This window comes from Lathyrus oleraceus, chromosome 4, assembly GCF_024323335.1.
Source record: "Lathyrus oleraceus cultivar Zhongwan6 chromosome 4, CAAS_Psat_ZW6_1.0, whole genome shotgun sequence".
Lineage (NCBI taxonomy): Eukaryota > Viridiplantae > Streptophyta > Magnoliopsida > Fabales > Fabaceae > Lathyrus > Lathyrus oleraceus.
The window spans coordinates 318,695,314-318,715,247 of record NC_066582.1 but is presented as its reverse complement, the minus strand read 5'-3'; the positions used below and the strand labels follow the sequence as shown (position 1 = coordinate 318,715,247).

Sequence of the window (19,934 nt, the reverse complement as noted above, 5' to 3'; positions counted from 1 at the left end):
AAAAAGAGATCAAACGGTCAGGTGGATAATGATTGCCAAGGGGCATTGAAAGGTAAAAGAATAAGTCGCAGGAACCTCTGATTCTGATGTCTCCTATGGAGAGACAACTGTTAATCTGGGACTTGACAACCCTCGAGGGGTCTATGAGGTGTATTGGGTCAGCATGACTAGTCTGGTTGAAAAGAGCACACAATTTACCTTAGCAAAAAGTTTACCGACTGTGAAACAATACATTCACTGCTCGAGAAAACTTGTTGTACTTTGGCATAGGCTGCTCGCCGACTGAGACAGTATATGCTGGTTCATACCACTTTGTGGATGTCCAAGATGGATCCGATCAAGTATGTGTTTGAGAAGCTAGCATTGACCGAACGAGTTGCGAGAGGGCAAATGATTTTGATTGAATACGATATTCAGTATACCTCTCAGAAGGCAATTAAGGGGAGTGTATTGTCTGATTACCTCGCCCAACAACCCATTGAGGATTATCAGCCAAGGAAGTTTGAGTTCCCTGATGAGGGCATCTCTAGGTGCTCAAATCAAAAGATTGTGAGGAACCGATCCCGGAGGAGGGGCCCGACCCTGAATCCGAACGGATTCTGATGTCTGATGGGGTTAATGTGAATGAGTTAGTGCTGCTTTGGTTACGCCAAAAGGGATCCCACGTTCCCTTCATTGCCCGGTTAGCATTTGAATGCACCAACAACGGCTGAGTACGAAGCTTGTATTCTGGGTATTGAACCTCGGGACGGGCGTCTACTGGAGCAACGCCGTTCTCGCTCGTGTATGGGATAAAAGTGGTATTACCTATTGAGGTCCATATCCCATCATGGGGAGTCCCGATGGATGAAAATTGGAAAAGGCCGGATGGGTAAGGACCCGGTACGAAGAGTTGAGCCTGATTGAGGACAAAAGGTTGACAGTTACTTGTCATGGGGCAGTTGTACCCAGTGAATGAAGCGTGTTATTGACCAGAAAGTGCGACCTCGTGCGTACCACGTGGGAGAGCTGGTATTGAAAAGGATCCTTCCTCCTCAACGATCGTAGGGGCAAGTGGACATACAGTTATGAATGCCCATTCGTGGTCAAGAAGGCGTTCTCTGGCAGAGCCTTGTTGTTGACGACCATGGATGGTGAGGATTTTCCATCCCCTGTGAATGCGGACGCAGTTAAAAGATACTTCGTAAAAAAGAGACCCGCTGGACGAAAAGAATAAAAGAGTCCAGGCAAAAATGGGCATCCCGGTGAACCGAAAAAAAGAATGAAAAGGTTCGGGCAAAAATTAGGGATAAAAAGAAAAAACCGTACACCGGGCAAGTCGAAAACCCCACAAGGGCGACTTGGGCAAAAAAGGGTATCCAGGTGGACTGAAAACCCGAAAGGGCGGTCCAGGAAAAAGAGGGAATGAAACGAACAACTGCGTCTAGCATGATCGTTTGAGATTTGGATACGACTTGGATAATCCCTGACAGAGATCGATCGGAAGCGTCTTGTTCAGAAGACAGAAAGTGCGGAAAGTCTTGAGGACATAGGGGGTGTAATCAAGTTGAAACCCGATGAGATCACGGTTTCACATTGCCATTAGGATAGATTTTTCCTTTTGTGCGCGATCACCTCTTTTCAGGGATTGCTTCCTGTGTGTTGCTCGGCTTTGAGCCACCTTTTGTTTCAGTCAGTAAAATGCATGATCAGTTAAATAAATTTTGTTTTTGTTTTCATTACCGCTTTGATTACGAAAACATCCGTTTATTTTTGATAAGAATATTTGTTTTTTTTTAAACATAGAGGTCCCTTCCGATGCATGCTTATAAGATTGGAATCTGGAAATCTTATTCGGAAGTTTGAGTGACCTAGGTGTTGAAATATTGGCATGCCTGGGGCACGCTTTTATCTAACGATCTCTTGTGCAGGTGCTGTTAGATGTCTTCATTCACTTGCAGGTTGTGATGTGAAGCTTTTTGACAAAAAAAGATCCCCGTGGAGTCCGATCAGGGGCAAGGGATAGAAGAACGGCGAAGACAGCGAGAAACGTGCGACGAACCTAGAGGGTTAATCAAGAAGACTCTTCAAAGTCTGAGGACTGGAAGTTTGTATGAATCCCAGGAGTTCGATCTCCGTGGAGTACGGAGAAGTCGGGAATACAAGGTGATGAATCAGAAAAGTGGAAAGTTGACACTGTGGTTGGATGAGGAATGCCAGTGTTCGACGAATCGACGGGTGTTCCGTGTCAAATAGGCCGTATCTCCCCAGTGGATTTGGGAGTGTTATCTCCACAGCCGATTCGAGATCGGTGTCTCCCCAGCACAGTCAAGATCAGGGATTCCCTAGCAGGCTTGGAAGTGGTTGTTTCCCCAAGCAAGTCCGAAATCTGTTAGATTTGTTCTTCCTCAGCAGTCGGAAGCAGATTCAAAGGCCATTCTATCCCCAGCTAGTCTGAAGGTTGTTAATCCCCACTGAGCCGGAAGGTTGACGTATCCCCAGCGGAGGTGTCAGTGAGTAGTCTGTTCCTCAGTAGTCGGGTACGAAGTACTGTAATCCTCAGCAGGGTTGTGATATTCTCCCCCAGCATTTTTGAAGTGGATAGTTGTCCCAGCAGAGGGTTGTGTTGGTGGTTTTCCCCAGCGAAGTCCCCGAGTGGATCAGATTCGGTGGAATTTATCCCCAGTAGAGTTAATCCTACTCGTGGGTTGGTAGTTATCCCCAGCAGAAGTGACCATTGGTTGTTTCCCCTAGCGGAGTCCCCAAGTGGATTGGATCAATGAGAGTTGTCCCCGGTAGGATTTATCCTTTCTCCAGCAGCAATGCTATTCGCCAGCACGGTTGAGAAGTTGGCGTGTTCCTCAGACAGAGTCTCCCCAGAGTTGACTTGGTTTCCTCTGCCGTCTCTAGAGTATCAGATCAGCAAAGCACCCCCAGTAGTGCATCTTCCCACCGAGTCGGAGAATCTAATCAGATGTGTGCACTCAGAGGAGCGACATGTGCTCCCTAGCAGGAGTTTTCATCATTTGCATCTTGTATGTAGTGATCATTGCATCCTCAAATAGCGTAGCATTTCCATTCAACATGGAGCATTACGCCATAGAAAAATTCAAACATATGCATTCATGTGTTAAACCTAATCAGACCATATCCCCGGTAGAGGCGGATCATTGTTCAACATCTGTATGGCACATTTGCTACAGTTGCTCCTGACAATATTCAAGGTTGATAATTCCCCACAGAGGTTTATTTCCTCACCCGCAGGTGAAAGGAAAGTTTGATTCTCCCCAATGAGACCCCCAACGAGCGTTTAGCCTTGCCTTGACATATGTAGATGTCATCCCTGTGATACCGGTAAGTGTCATGTCAGCACCTGTGTGTGTTCTTTCTTTGGTGTCGGTACGCACCATTGTTTCGGTGTCGGTAAACATCGAGTCTTACTCTCAGTCATCGGTAAATGTATGGTCTTATTTCACTTCTGAACATCATCTTTCGATGTCGGTAAACATTGTATCCTTTCCCAGTTCATCTGTTGATGTCTAGTCACCTCTCCGTTGGTGTCGATAAACGTTGAGTCTTTCCCATTCGTCTGTTGACGTCTGGTTGTATCTTTTCTTCCCAGTTCATCTGTTGATGACTGGTCACCTCTCCGTTGGTTTCGGTAAACGTTGAGTTTTTCCCATTCGTCCGTTGACGTCTGGTTGTATCTTTATCCCAGGTCATCCGTTGATGTCTGGTCACCTCTCCGTTGGTGTCGATAAACGTTGAGTTTTTCCCATTCGTCCGTTGACGTTTGGTTGTGTCCCTTTATCCCAGGTCATCCGTTGATGTCTGGTCACCTCTCTATTGGTGTCGATAAACGTCGAGTTCCTCCCTTGCATCCGTTGATGTTTGGTCGAGTCTTCCCAGGTCATCCGTTGATGTCTGGTCACCTCTCCGTTGGTGTCGATAAACGTTGAGTTTTTCCCATTCGTCCATTGACGTCTGGTTGTGTCCCTTTATCCCAGGTCATCCGTTGATGTCTGGTCACCTCTCCGTTGGTGTCGATAAATGTCGAGTTCCTCCCTTGCATTCGTTGATGTTTGGTCGAGTCTTCCCAGGTCATCCGTTGATGTCTGGTCACCTCTTCGTTGGTGTCGATAAACGTTGAGTTTTTCCCATTCGTTTGTTGACGTCTGGTTGTGTCCCTTTATCCCAGGTCATCCGTTGATGTCTGGTCACCTCTCCGTTGGTGTCGATAAACGTCGAGCTTCTCCCTTGCATCCGTTGATGTTTGGTCGAGTCTTCCAAGGTCATCCGTTGATGTCTGGTCACCTCTCCATTGGTGTCGATAAACGTCGAGCTTCTCCCGTTCGTCAGTTGACGTCTGGTCGAGTCTTCCCATTCATCCGTTGATGTCGGGTCACCTCTCCGTTGGTGTCGATAATCGTCGAGTTTTTCCTAGTCTTCCGTTGGCGTCTAGTTGTGATTTCTATTCCCATTCATCATCTTTCGATGTCTGGATGTGGTTCCTTTTTTCTGAAAAATATCAAACTCCCCAGTAGAGTCGTCGGTAAACGTCATGTCTGGTCCAATGATAAATATCAAATCCTAGAGGAAGCTTCCGTTGGTGAATTTTCCTGTTCATATCCCGCAGAGTGCAAATTTCTACGGTTCTTTTGGTATTCAATCCCTGATTACCTTGAAGGTCTGACATCCGTTGCTCTCATCCGTTCAGGTTCCCAGTTGATTGAATAGGGGCAGCTGTAGCACCTCAAATTTGCACCTCCCATTTGTATATACATTTCATTTTTAGGTCATTAACATTGCATTCACATTGCATAGTTCATTACATCTCATCAGGCAAGACTGGTTAGGAGATTCTACTGTGCAAAGCAACAAGAGCATTTGCCATGAGATCAAAGCCCTAGGGTGATTCCCATGAGTTCACATGATTCAAGGATCATTTGGAAGTGGTTTGGCCAAGTGCTGAAGGCTCAGAACTCATCAGTCCATGTGCAAATCATCTGAGGCCCACAAAAGTCAACAAAAGTCAACTGCATAGTCAACTGTGGATTTGGAGGTGAGAATTGGTTAGAGATGCTTCATTCATGTCCAAACAAGTCTCATTTGACATTTCAAACATCAACATAGAAGAATTTGAAGTCAGATCAAGACTTTCCAAAAATAGCAGATGACTTGTAATTTGAACTTTCCAAAAATGGAAAGATTTTGGATCAACTTCAACTCAAGATTACATCATCAAGAAAGCTACAAATGAAATTTTGTCCAACATGAAACTTGAAGATCTTTCTCTCCCGTTTCCAAAAAGTCCAAGATCATGAATTTCTCATGTGTGGTTGAGGAGTTATGGTCCAATCATGGCAAAGTGTGTTCAAAAGTTCAAATGAGCATAACTTTCAAACCAAAACTCCAAATTGAGTGGTTCTTTTTGCATTTTGATCCTTATAACATGTACTTTCCAAGCATACCATTACTTGACAAGAATTTCATTTGCATAGGCATGTGCTCACTCATGAAGTTTTTGGAAGAAAATTGCATAACATCTTTTTGGTTGATCATGAGCATATAAAACCAATCCAAAACCTTGCATGAACTCATTTCAAGTGGATTTGGGCCTTGAAAGAGTATTGTTCACGTGCATGGGGTGCATGAAGTGAAAAACTCATTTTTGCACAAACACCTTCCAACTTACTAATCACATTTGCATTAGGCTTAAGTTGGTTTTAAACATGATTAGTAGGAAGTATATATACTTAATCATAACTGTTTTTGATCATTAACACACTTTTCAGATCAGAACTTGAAGATTCACAAAAATTTTCTCTCAAATTTTTTGCGAAATTCTTCAAACATAAGCACTTTCTATTGATCAATTCATCATCCTGAAGCATTGTTGAGAAGATTTGGACGAGAATTCAAGAGAAATCGTGGCATATTGAGCTAGAATAGAAGCTTGAAGCATCCATGGCATTGGAAAATTGAACTGAATTCGGGTGCATTTGAGCTTCTAATTCATCACCAATCACATCCACAAGCATCATAGAAGATTTCTGGACCTTCACAAACCTTGAAACGAGCCAATTCCAGTTGTTGTTCTTCAACAGGTCAGAATTCGACCTCTTTTATTTTGCAAATTGTTATGATGTTCTTGTAGATCCTTGAATGGTGATGATACTGGTGAAAAAATCGAGTGAAATGATGCTATATCCATAAAGTTATGTTCAATTAAAGTTTTGATGTCAATTTTTGATTCCTTCGATTTGGCTTGATTGTGTTGTTTTGGCATGAATTATTGTTGGATCCTTGATGTATGTGGAAGGATGAGTTGATTGGTATAGGTTTCATTCATTTCTGGAACAATTTTTGAAATCTGGAAATTTCCATATGAAGATCTTCATGATCTTCATCGTCCATGCATGAACTCATGTGTTTTCCAGAATTGCTAGGACTCTGTTTCCATTTAGCTACGAAATTTGCATGTGTAATTCAAATTAGCTACGAAACTGGACATACGCTGCATGGCTTAGGGTTCAATACCAAAACGCCAGCGTTTTGGAAGCGCGCGTTTGAGGATTCAAAATCGTCCCTGGTTCGATACCGGGCGAAGTCATTTTTCAAATTGCCATGCATTACTCCTTTTCCCTCCACATTTCATACCTTGGCTCCATTTTCATTTTCAAAATTTCTCCAAACTTCAAAAAATTATATAAAATTGAAAAATGCTCCAATTGATCTCCAATTTTTTACTATGTGTTCCTTATCATGTCTATTTTTTTTATGATCATTAAATTGCAAATTGTGCTTGGCTGAAAAAATGATTTGTCCTAGGGTGATTGAATGCATATGCATGTTTGACCTTGTCTTGTTCCATTCATCATAAAATGCTTGTTTCTTATCCAATGCTTCTGAAATTTTGTGTGTGGATTCTAGGCATTATGAGTGACATTTTGGCTTTGGTTTGAGATTTTTTCCATGCTCCCATTCTGTTTTATGCTCATGCTAACTTGGTGTGACAATTTGTGTCACACATTTGGTTGTCTGTTTTATGCCATGTGATTGCCACGCCTAATGATATCCAATGCCTCTAATTTTTTGTGTGACGATCATGTTATATGTCTTGTTTACTCATGAATTTTGCCAAGATTATTTGAGTCATTTTTGATTTAATGTGCATTTGTTTCTTCTGATGTCTCAATGTGATCACCATTTGCATGCCTTGCCATGTTTTGCTCATGAAATGAATATGATTAATGATTTTGATGTGGGACTTTTTGAGATTTGTTCTTGATTGAATGAGGATGATTCATGTTAAATTTGAGGTTCTGTTTTAACTTTTTTCTCCATCTTTGACCCTAGGCTTTGACCTAGTGGTTTGTGGCTTACATGTGGGCTTTGTTTTCAGGTTTAAACATCCAAGTCCATAGTTGATGATGCTTCCTTATTTGAGCATTGATGTTTGCTCTTGATTACTAACACTTGTGTGTTTTGTAGGTTGATGCTAACTCATTTGAGTTTGCCTTGTGGCTTGCACATTGTGAATATTGTCTGTCTGTTTGTTATTGCCTGTTGACTGTTTGTCTGTACAGTTGAACTGATTGGTTTAGATTTTTCACAGGTACCTAAGTTGCTTTGAGTTCTTTTGAACTTGTTTTGCTTTGCTTGGTTGCTTAACCACTGAGGTATAATTCCTTTGACTTCATGTAGTCTGGAAGACCTGTCCTGTTATGTGGGCAGGCACCTGTCTGAAGTCCTCCTTAAGAGGCAATGCCTGTGTTTGTTTACTTTTGTGCCAAGCAGGTAAAGACCTCTTAAGAGGCAATTGGCAGATAAAAGGGATGTGCAATCCATCCCCTGCTATTCAGTTGTGTCATTCACCTTGCTCACACCATTGTGTTGATGCATTGTGGATAAAAACTCAAGATCTTTGTTGTGTCAGTCACTTGTGGAGAAGAGTTCCTACATTCTGAACTCCCACACTTTCATTTTTCTGAAGCTCTCCCAGGCCAGGGATAAGAGCTGTGAGGTCTTACCCTCACTTCCCATTTCATCTGCTTCACCCTAACTCTCAATGTTAGGGTTAAGAGCTAACCACACCCTTTCCCAGTTGGCTTGTTTGTCGAGGTTGACATGACCCCTTGACTAAAGCCTAGCCTTGTGTGAGCCCATCTGTTTGCATATAGTGTGTGTGCTTGCCTTTATGCTTTTGATTGATTGTGCTGTTTAGGCTAGCTTGCTTCCTGTGCAAGTTAGATAGGAACCTTAACATAGGGATCGTATGCATGACAACTTCTAGGCTCGAGTCGTAGTCTCCCTAGTAGTTTGTGTCTCCCTTCGTATCTGTTTAGGTTAGAAGTACTTTCCCTGTTAAGGGGAACTACGTCGCCCTGATCCTCATACTAGATGAGGTACGTAGGCAGGAGATGAGTTGATCTCTCTGGGCACCCTTTTTCTTTTTCAACCCTTTGTGTGTGTTTGGAGTCTGACGTAAGTCCAGCCATGGGCAGTCGGTTTCCTGTGTCTCGTTTGTTTGTAGGAGTCTGACGTAAGTCCAGCGATTGGCAGTTGGTTTCCTGTGTGTGTTTGTTGGTTCGGAGTCTGATGTAAGTCTAGCGATTGGCATTCGGTTTCCAGGTTTGCCTGTTTGTGTGGAGTCTGACGTAAGTCCAGCGATTGGCAGTCGGTGTCCTGTTGGTGTTTTGTTTGGCGTGCGTTAGCCGAGCTACGAGTGCTCTGATTCTCTGGTTAGAGAAGATACGTATGCATAGGATGCGACATCCTAGCGACCACGTTTCCCCTGTCCCGAACTACTTCGAATCTGATGTCTGTGTATGACAGGCTACGTAGGCCCAGGATGCGATATCCTACCGAGTCCCGCTTCTTGTCTTTCTGTAATTCCTTCCAGCCTTGTGCAGTTTGTGAGCAGTCTTTAGCAACCTTTCTTCTATTCTTTTGTGCGTGGATCCTGTCGAGTACGACGGATGCGTAGGGGTGCTAATACCTTCCCTTTGCATAACCGACTCCCGATCCCATCTCTCTCTCTGGTCGCGAGACCATGTCTTTTCCAGGTTTACTTCGAGCGTTTCCTTTCCCTCCTTTGGGATAAATAACGCACGGTGGCAGCTCTGTTGTTTCGTTTCCCCGCCGGTTTTTCGCGTAATGCGACACTTAGCAAATTTTGCTTAAGTATTAACTGAAATTTTAAGAGTTCGTACCGTTGGGCTAAACGACCGGGTGAGGATCCCCTAACTTAGAAGGGACAAATCTTATCACATGTTTTATTCATTAAATGTATTTTTTTTTTAATTTTTGGGCTTGAGATCATACACTTGTTTGCATTGGCTTCCTTACTCATGTGTGCATTAGGATGGTGTTGACTGCTAGTATAAAATACTCAAGGGGCTACTTAAAGAAACTTAGAATTAAGGTCTTGGCATAATGGTTATTTAAATCAATGTCACATACTTAGGGGGTTTATGGTGTTAGGACGGTACCGATATTATTGACACTTTCCCAAGTTTATCTAACAAATACTAAAAATGAGAAACAAACTATACAATAGATAGAGTTCTATTTGCATAATAAATTGCATGAAGCTTTTTATCTCCTCTTTATCCTAAGACAGCGTCAACGGCATAATCACTGGCATAACACATTATCTCAAATGGCTTACTCCAATCAGGTGGTTTCATAATGAGTGCGGTGATAAGAGCACTTTTTAGATATTCAAATGCTTTTAAGCACTCTTCTTCGAATATGAATTCAACATTTTTCATTAATAAGCCCGTTAGTGGTTTAGTTATTTTAGAGAAATCCTTAATGAATCGTCGGTAGAAACCGGTGTGTCCTAAGAAACTGCGAATTTCTTTAACGGTTTTTGGAGGTTGAAGATGTTCTATAATTTTAATTTTTTCTTTATCCATTTGAATCCCGCGATCGGATATGACATGTCCAAGTACAATTCCTTGTCGGACCATAAAATGACATTTTTCCCAATTTAATACGAGATTGACCTTAACACACCTCTCAAGTACCATTTCTAGTTTTGAAAGACATCCTTCAAATCTTTGACCACAAACAGAGAAGTCATCCATAGATACTTCCCTTATGTTGTCTATAAAATCAACAAAGATCGACATCATGCATCTCTTAAATGTAGCAGGGGCATTACACAGTCCAAATGGCATTCGTCGATAGGCAAATGTACCATAAGAACATGTGAAAGTAGTCTTTTCTTGGTCATCAGGATGGATAGGAATTTGAAAAAATCCTGAGTATCAATCTAAATAGCAAAAGTGAGAATGTTTAACCTGTCGTTCAAGCATTTTATCAATGAAAGGTAATGGAAAGTGATCTTTACGAGTGGATTTATTTAATTTTCTATAGTCTATGAACATTCTCCATCCAGTTTGAGTTCTTTTTGCTACAGATTCTCCCTTCTCATTGCTAGCAACGGTAACACCTCCCTTCTTTGGAACGACATGTATCGGGCTGACCCAGTTACTGCCAGATATCAGGTATATAATTCCTGCTTCTAATAGATTTTGTACCTCCTTTTTGACTATATCACTCAAGATAGGATTTACTCTTCTCTGATGCTCCTTAGAGGTTTTACAGTCCTCCTCCAGCATAATGCGATGCATACATATATAGGGACTTATTCCTTTTAAGTCGAAGATGTTATAGCCTAGAGCTGTTGGATATTTTCTTAAGACATGGAGTAACTTTTCGGTTTCTATCTGTCCTAAGTCAGCATTGACTATAACTGGTCTTTCAAGCTCGGTATATAGGAATTCGTACCTTAGATCTTTAGGTAGTGGTTTGAGTTCTATTGAAGTTTTCTTTGGGAATGGAATTGGATTTGGTATTAGTGCTAGACATTCTCTCAAACTGTCATCTACGTATGGCTCACGCCAATTATCGTCTTCAAATAAAGGAGGTGCTGGAATATTTAGTACTTGAGTATACTTAGATGGTTCCTTCTATATTTCTTTCACACATTCGTCGATGACGTCTAAGAAACAACATGATTCATCTATAGCTTGTGCTTGTAGGAATTTAGCTAAGAGAAGTTCAACTTTTTCTTCTCCAACTTCGAATGTTAGCCTTCCTTTCTTCATATCTATGATGGCTTCAGCTATGGCTAAAAAGGGTCTTCCTAAAATAATAGGGATGTGGGAATCCTCCTTTATATCCATTATTACAAAGTCGGCGGGAATATAGAGTTGGCCTATACGAACGGGAACATTCTCTAGCATACATACTGGAAATTTGACAGAACGGTCAGCTAGTTGTAGAGACATCTTTGTTGGTCTTAATTCTCCTAGATTGAGTTTTTTGCATGTGGATAAGGGCATTAAACTAACACTGGATCCTAAATCGCATAGATATTTGTCTATGATAAACTTTCCAATTACACATGGTATGGAAAAACTACCTGGATCTTTCAGTTTATGAGGCATGTTGTTCTGAATAATAGTGCTACACTCAGCGGTAAGCATAACAGTTTTGTCCTCTTCAAGCTTTTTCTTATTGGATAGAATTTCTTTAAGGAATTTAGCATATGAAGGCATTTGCTTAATGGCTTCTGTGAATGGTATAATGATATTAAGTTGCTTCAGAAGTTCTATGAATTTCTTGAATTCTCCGTCATTTTTGGACTTAACAAGTCATTGGGGATAAGGTATAGGTGGTTTGTATGGTAGCGGAGCACATAAGGTGGTTCTTTATCTTTCACCTTTCCGCTTTCGTCTTCTTTTCCATCCTTGGTTGGTTCGTTTACCTTTTCAGTTCCCTTACCAAAATTTTGATACATGGCTGGATTTTAGATTCTTGGGTCAATTGGTTCATCTAATGTTGTTCCACTTCGAAGTGTGATAGTGTTAGCATGACCTTTTGGGTTTGGTTGTGGTTGACAAGGAAATGCTCTAGATGGGACTGCTATTACATCTTGTTGTTGGGCTACTTGGGAGATCAGGGTTTCTAACATTTTGTTATGTGTAGCCATATCATGATCTCTAGATTTGACTTTCTAAAGTTTTCCATCATGATCTCTAGATTTGACTTTCTAGGTGCTTGTGGAGCAACTAGAGCTCCTTTCTGATAGTCAGGTGGGATAGCAGGTGATGAGTTTGGTGGATACAAAGCATTGTTACTTTTATAGGAAAAGTTCAGACGGTTTCTCCAACCAGGATTATAAGTGTTTGAATAAGGGTTTCCTTGAGCATAATTTATTTGGTTGGTGGGAACACCAACCAATAACTGACAATCATCGTTAGTGTGCCCAGGGGTTCCACATAATTCACAGTTTGGTGTTATGGCAGTTATGGTTGCTGCTGGTGTTATGGTCAAGCTTTCAATCTTTTGAGTAAACACATCCACTTTAGCATTGACACAGTCTATGCCATTAACTTCGTATATTCCTCCTCTTCGAGTTGCTTTTTCTACAGCAGCATATTCACCTCCCAATTGGAAATGATTTTGAGCCATGTTCTCTATCAGTTCATAGGCTTCGTCATACGGTTTATTCATTAGAGCACTGCCAATGACAATGCTTAAATTCATCTTAGTGTTATACAGCAGACCATTGTAGAAAGTATGGATAATCAGCCATTCTTCTAGTCCATGGTGTGGACAAATTCTCATCATGTCCTTGTATCTTTCCCAAGCGTCGAAAAGAGATTCATTATCTTTTTGCTTAAATCCATTTATTTGAGCTCTTAGCATAGCCGTCTTGCTTGGTGGAAAATATCGGGCTAAGAAGACTTTTTTCAACTCATCCCATGTGGTTACAGAGTTTGAAGGTAGAGATTGGAGCCAAGCTCTAGCTCTATCTCTTAAGGAAAAAGGGAAAAGATGTAGTCTAATCGCTTCTTGAATGACACCATTTGCTTTTATTGTGTTTGCGTACTGCACAAACACTAACAAATGCAAGTTAGTATCGTCTGTAGGACTACCTGAAAATTGGTTTTGTTGAATGGCTGATAAAAGCGAAGGTTTCAACTCGAAATTGTTTCGATCGATGGCAGGGGCAACAATGTTGTTATGTAGTTCTACTTGCGATGGAATAACATAATACTTCAACCGACGGTTTTGTGGTCTTTCAACCATAATTGGTTATGGCTCTGAAATTGGGATAATAGGATCTAGAAGATCGTATTTAATATGAAAAATGTTGATTCCGCATTTTAGATTAAGATAACACTCGATATCTTTAATTTGTTGCTCTAAATCCTTGCTCTGAGAGTGAGTGTTTGGCATACAATCGACAAAGGAAAAATAAAATTTGTTGCCTTAGTCTATACTGCGCAACAAAGGAATCACAATATTGACTAAATTAGTCCTCGACAACGGCGCCAAAAACTTGATCGAGATAAACGTGTCTGTCGGATGATGACTGCAAGTTCACAGTCTATCGTGCAGTTTTAAAAGATTATCGAACCCATAGAGACTAACAGTCAAGATAATGTTATCTATCGTTGCAGTGCAAAGCTAAGGCTAAAGGTTAAAAGGTTATGAACGTAAATAAAGATACTAATTTCTAAAGGTTTAAAAGTTATGATAAAACGAGGCCAAAATATGGATTTCGTGTTCCTAAGGACTTAGGTAGAACTCGGTCACTAAATACGACTCGTTATGTAGAAAATATCGACTTAAAGGTCCCGTCTCACACTTTAGTGCTATCGACAAAGGCCACACCTCCTAACCACGGGATTTTGCTCTCGCTTGCCCGTTCTAATTAGAAAGAGTATTTTGAAAGTAAATGAGATCCTAAACGATGTCTAAAGCACTCTCGCTGTTTTTAGGATCGATGCCTAGTTTCCACTATCCGGTTCCTTCCTCACACTCTCGCGCTATCAGACTGAACCTTGATTTGTTCTTCACTCTCGTGCCAAAACAATAAAACATACATTTGGAAACTAAATCCAGAACATAATTAAATCATATATTCACACCTATTATTTCTATCGAGTCTCGTCGGTAACGATGGTCCTCATACGCCGGACTTAGGATAATTTAGCAAGGCATGATATTAATTGAAAACAACATGATTAAATCTTTTAAAACTGAGAATAACATGACATGCAAGTAATGAAAAACAGTAAAGCATACAAATATTAAAAGCGGTAAAAAAAACCTGAAATTACGTAAAATGAAACTTGAATTAAATTGAAGTTGAAAATGGCGGCAATCTTGTTCTTGATCCAAAGTACAAAAGTTACAGAAAAATAAAAAAGGCATGACAATCCCTCGATATGAGTTATTGTCACTTTGCAAGTAATTTTCTGCCTAAAACTAAGAAGGAATTTTGATAAAGCTTCCGTGCGAATTCGATGGATCCTCCACACTCCAAAAATGGCCATATATATAGAGTTTAAACCCTTGGCAACCACTTGGGACGTGTAGACCTAGTGGAGGAAATGATGGTTGAGAAAACTTCCCACTAGCACAGTTATGTTTCTGCTTGACAATGGCGAATGCCATTAGGGCAATGGCGAACGCCATTACCTTGCTGATTAAATAACGTGGCAGGTAGTTCAATGGCGAATTCTATCTAGCAGGTGGCGAACGCCATTTGCTCAAAATGGCCAAATCTAACTCTTTTTCTCCTCTTTAGATCCTTTTTAGCTCATTTTTCGCAAGGCTTCCAAATCTCCAATGAAATCGGCTAACAACTGTAAAACAAATCAAATGGGAGTAAAAGGCGATAAAATACATAAAAACATGTGAAATAAGCCTAAAAGCACGATACGATTTCTTGTTATCAATACCTCGATTAGAGAATCATGAGGCTAACGATTTGGCTCAAATAGCCTCTAGATATAAGATTTTGAAGGAGAGACTAGAAGATTTAGTCGAGATTAGAGAAAAATTTGGTCCCAAACGAAAATGTTCTAGACATTTCGTCAATGTCAAAACTTCAAGGGGCACATAAACCTGAAGATTTATAATATCTAGACGCTTTGGAATTTGACAGAGGTATGAGCTATGAAGTTTTGACCATTGACTTAATGTCAGAAAAAGATTGGTGAAAACCCATAGTGGAATACTTGCAAACCCAATGGGGACAACCCATAAAAAAATTAAATACAAAGCTTCGAGCTATGTAATGATGGGTAACGAATTATTTAAAAAGAATCCTGAAGGAATTCTCCTCAAATGCCTAGGGAAAAGTGAAGCTTACTTGGCAATATCTGAGGTGCATAAGGGATCATGTGGCTCGCATCAAGCTAGTCATAAGATGAAGTGGTTGTTGTGTCGGATGGGTGTATATTGGCCAATTATGTTGAAAGATTGCATAAACAGCACCAAAGGTTCCCAAGAGTTCCATAAGCATTCAAGTATCCAACATGTGTCTGCTAGTGAGTTGCATTCGATAGTAAAGCCATGGTCTTTCAGAGGGTGGGATTTAGACATAATTGGCAAAATCAAACCCTCTTCGTCAAAAGGGCATCGGTATATTTTGGTGGGAATAGATTATTTCACTAAATGGATAGAGGTTGTCCCTTTACCTAATGTTGACCAAGAGGAGGTGATAAATTTCATCCAAAACCATATCATATATAGATTTGGGATACCTGAGACTATTACCACGGACCAAGGCTCAGTTTTTACAGGGTGTAAAATGGTGGAGTTTACCACCGTAACGGGGTTCAAACTTGTAACCTCGACACCTTATTATGCGCATGTTAATGGTCAGGTCGAAGCATCCAATAAGATAGTGATTAGTCTAATTAAGAAGCACGTGGGACAAAAGCCAAAAAATGGCATAAAACCTTAAACCAAGCTCTATGGGCATGTCGAAATTCTCCCAAAGAGTCAACCAATTATATACTTTTCCTATTTTTTTATGGGCATGACACAGTATTGCCTTTGGAAATCTATCTGCAGTCAGTCAGGATTCAAAGGCAGTATGAGATCCCAACTGAGTGTTATTGGGAATTGATGTTCGACGATATGGCTCAATTAGATGAGGATAGACTAGCAGCTCTGGATATCTTGACAAGACAAAAGGAGAGGGTTGCTAAAGCTTACAACAAAGAAGTTAAGTAAAAAACTTTTAATGTGAGCGACCTAGTTTGGAAGGTCATATTGCCTATGGATCGAAGACATAGGTTATTGGGAAAATGGTCCCCAAATTGGGAAGGACCTTTTAAGATTTTGCAAACATTCTCGAACAATGCATATGGGATATAAGAGTTAACCCTTGAGGGTCGAACCATGCGAATAAATGACAAGTACTAAAAGCGGTATCGACCTATTCTATAGGAAGTACACATAGTCGTAGAGTAATCAATAAATTTAATGAAATCAAAAGGCTTCAAAAAACTGTTAGCCTTTAATATAGTCAAAGTGCCATGAAAGGCATACATCATGTCTAAATATCAAAACGTCCCCACAAGCGAAAAATGACAAATAAAAAAAACTCAAATTAAATTGTTATCCTAGAAACCAAAATTAGGCCGTAGTCGCTCATATTGAACTTTGGCAGAGTTAAGTTGACAATCAACTTGAGAAATAATCAAAGCATAGGTTGAAAGCTCGTTGTCAAGAGCGACAATTGTTTCCAAGTATTTAATACCTCTTTGAGTTCCTTCATCTAGTTGGATTTGACTGACTCTCCGGAGGTTGGTTTTTTCTGCTTCAGTGGCTTGCACCTTCTTTTGCAAAGCTTCTATCTCCTTTTTCCAGCTAGTAATTTGAGCATTCAGGGTTGTGCTAGTTGTGTTTTCCTAGTGAAGACTCTCTTCAAGTTCTTCTGCATGTTGGTCTTATTTAATGGCTGAATTCCACGCTTTAGATCTCTCGGTCTCCTTGGCCGCCATCTTGGTCTTGGCGTCGTACTTGCGTTGAAAGTCAGCCCGAATTTGGTCAAAAGGAGGGCTAAAAGTAACAAAAAAGTCGACCACCTCGGCAGGAGCATCTGGGACATCCAGTTTCTTCAAAAGAGTTTTGATGCTATAGCCATAGATGAAATCCTTTTCCAAAATTTTGAAAAGTTTGGCGTCCTCAACAAGGGCATTTAGTTGCTTCAAAGTCTCGCCAATAGACTTAGGCCCAGTCACACCGCCAAATAAGGTCGAAGAACTAGATTGTCTATCAATGGAGCTGTCGTGACTCCTAAGCATCATTCTCAAATAGGCACGGGATCAACTTTTTTTAGCGCATCCATTTCTTCTTGGGATAGAGGATCGATTGGCAGGTATGTATTCTTGGCGATCAACGCGTCGAGATTGTTCTTTCCCATGCTATAAGCAATTACGATGGTAGGATGCTCAACACTTTTAGAGACATCAACAATGTTCTCTGGTGGTTGGATCTCTTTTATGGGTTGAGGATTTCCAAAAGGAACTGTTTACTGAGGACCTTCCTTATTTAAAGTAGTTTCTGGAGAAATCTCGTCCATGTCCATGTGGGTCCTTTCTTCATCAATTGAGGTCAAGGAAGAAGAATCAATAAGGATTGCTTGGTTAGTTGATTCATGAGAAGTGTTATCTTCAACCTCTATGGGCTTGTCAACTTCTTCTATAGCAGTCGTGGTGATCGACGGTTGTTGTGTTGGCGAATTGTTGGTTGACGTTAGTTTAGCAGTTGACACAAGTGCAGGCTGCATTGTCGGTTTGTCCTGCAGGAAAATCATTTGTAAGTTTTTTTTACATGGAGAAATTGAGAGAAATAGAGAGGTTAAAGTTACCTTTAGAGTTTATCCGTCAGGACTAGAGTTTGCACTTTTATTTGACGCCAATTTCCTAGTGATAGTAGTTGCTTTTGCGGTTTTACTAATATCGGTTTTCTTTCCTGGCCTTACTTTGGGAGTCGGAGCCACTCTGGGACTAGCTGGGATTCTCTTTGCGCCAGTACCCTTAGTCTTCTTCTTAAGCGATTGAGGCTCTGGGATGAGTCGTCCGCTGCAACACGTTCACTAGCTATTGCGACAGATCCTCCCTTTGCAGCAATATTAGAAACATGTATGGCAGAAAGGCAAGGAAAAGATGTTAGATTAATAAAAAGAATAAAATACTAAATGTCGAACAATTATGTGTGGCATCAGGATACATATATGGGCGGGCTGGAAAGAGGTTGCCTCAACCTTCGACTTAGTGAGTGTCACTTGAGCGCTGATAACATCCCTTATCCTTTTCCTGTGTTCGATGGCTGGTATCAAATAGAACCAGATATTAGGTTAAAGAATAGGAAGTAGGAGATGAAAAAGATGTTGAAAAGATTCTTTGCTTTCCTCACCCTCATGTATGAGAGTTTCGACCCTGGCATATTTAGTGTTGACATGAAGGTAGTCTTTGAAACTGTATAGATCCAGCTTAGCCAGAGTTACTTGTTGCACAGGTTTCAGACTCTCATTTTTATGGACCTTCAGAAATTCCCCACAAATGAACCACTGTAGAAACGGAGGCGCGAAGGCCAAAGCCATGTCACTGGTTGGCAAATGGGGGAATCTTAGAGGATAAAATTTGAGGGCAAAGTCGTATCTATCTTTCAGTAACTAGGAATTTTCAAATCAGGAAGTTTCGCCTCCATCTTTCGCTTCAGAGTTACAGCTGCCTCACGGAACGTCCAACTAAGATTGTTTGGGTCATATACAGTCTCAAAGTACTTTTGGAAGGCATGAATCTCCTTAATGTGTTTAGATATACCTTTCTTGAATTTTTACCTCAAGCAAGAAAAAGCATCAGTGAGGTGTTGATTTATGGTCGCAACATTCATAAATTCTTTAGGATGATAGGCTCTCCACCAGGTGTCAAAATCTTGAGTGGAATAATATGTAAGTTCGAATCCAAAGAGTCTAAGAGTGTCCTGGCGGTCAACATGCCTAGTTAGCCTCTAGAGGTAGTCATCTTCGGAGTAATCGAAGGTGTTAAGAGATAACTCACTCTCATTTTGATAGAATGTTTGAGGGATGGTTTAACTTATACCAAATTTCCAGGACACCAAGTTGGGATGATAGTTGAGGATCCTTACATGATCCTTAGATGGTTCAAGACATACAAAAAAGAGTCGCGGCGTTAGAAATGATGCCTAGATCTTCTTGGGTTCTTTCTCTTTTTCGCCTTTGCTTGTAAGTGGTCAAGTAAACCACTCTAGCCCGTGAGTCATCTTTGCAAAAGGGGCGATGTTTTTAGTGAAATTGTAACGTTTGGTGAACATCACGACGTAGGAGCAGAAAGCATCGTGATCTGACTTGCTCTTGTTGATGGGAGTTAAGAGGTGCAATCAGGTGCCTTCGACCCGTCGGTCGCTAATGATGGGATCCGCATCGTAAGGGCATTTTGTTTTCAACAAGGTTTCAAAGGTGGCGTTAAGCAACAACTGAAGTAACCAAAATAGTCCAACAAGTAATATGCCATCTTTTGGTTTGATGTTTCTTAAGGATTCAATAGCTTCTCCTAGGGATGCATATAAAGATCCCAAGATCAATTGGCTCAGGCACACATTCTTTCCTTCGTGCAGTTGACCAGTGAGAGTTAAATACCTTTTTCCCACCTTCAGGGATTTGTAGCAAAATACACATCTAGAGAGCCATAATGCCAAGAAGTCGATATGTTCTTCAGTAGTAACTTTAGTTGTTTTAGTAACATGGTAATCCTTAATGTACTTTATAAAGCCAACACAGTTACTGTCGAATTCAATGTTATCTTCAACTTATTCATTATGATCGAAGTTATCGCCATCAGGACGAAGGCCTATAATGGATGCCACGTCGAAAAACATGGGCGTCAACATTCCACAAGGAAGTTGAAAAGTGTTGGTCATACTCTCCCAATAGTAAAGGGAGACAAACAAAAGATTTTGGCAGTACGATGGGCTAGTCCTTGATAGCTGGATTAGGTCAAAGATTCCCATTTCTTTCTAGGTTTCATTCATTTTGGCTTCTATTTTATCTAGCCATGAGATATAATCATAATTTTTGGTTGGGGGAGCTGAACGAAAAACTCGTA

At 40.7% G+C, this 19,934-nt stretch overlaps 1 protein-coding gene and 1 non-coding gene across 2 annotated transcripts; one reads left to right on the top strand and one right to left on the bottom strand.

Annotated features, from left to right (window-relative positions):
• Positions 1-11,961: 11,961 nt before the first annotated feature.
• On the bottom strand, positions 11,962-13,089 carry LOC127137267 (uncharacterized). The gene has a single exon (XM_051063737.1). The coding sequence runs from the start codon at positions 13,087-13,089 to the stop codon at positions 11,962-11,964; it is 1,128 nt and encodes a 375-aa protein (XP_050919694.1).
• On the top strand, positions 12,599-12,705 carry LOC127076934 (small nucleolar RNA R71). Its single transcript, XR_007786946.1, has one exon. It is a non-coding gene; the product is annotated as a small nucleolar RNA R71 (small nucleolar RNA).
• Positions 13,090-19,934: the final 6,845 nt, after the last annotated feature.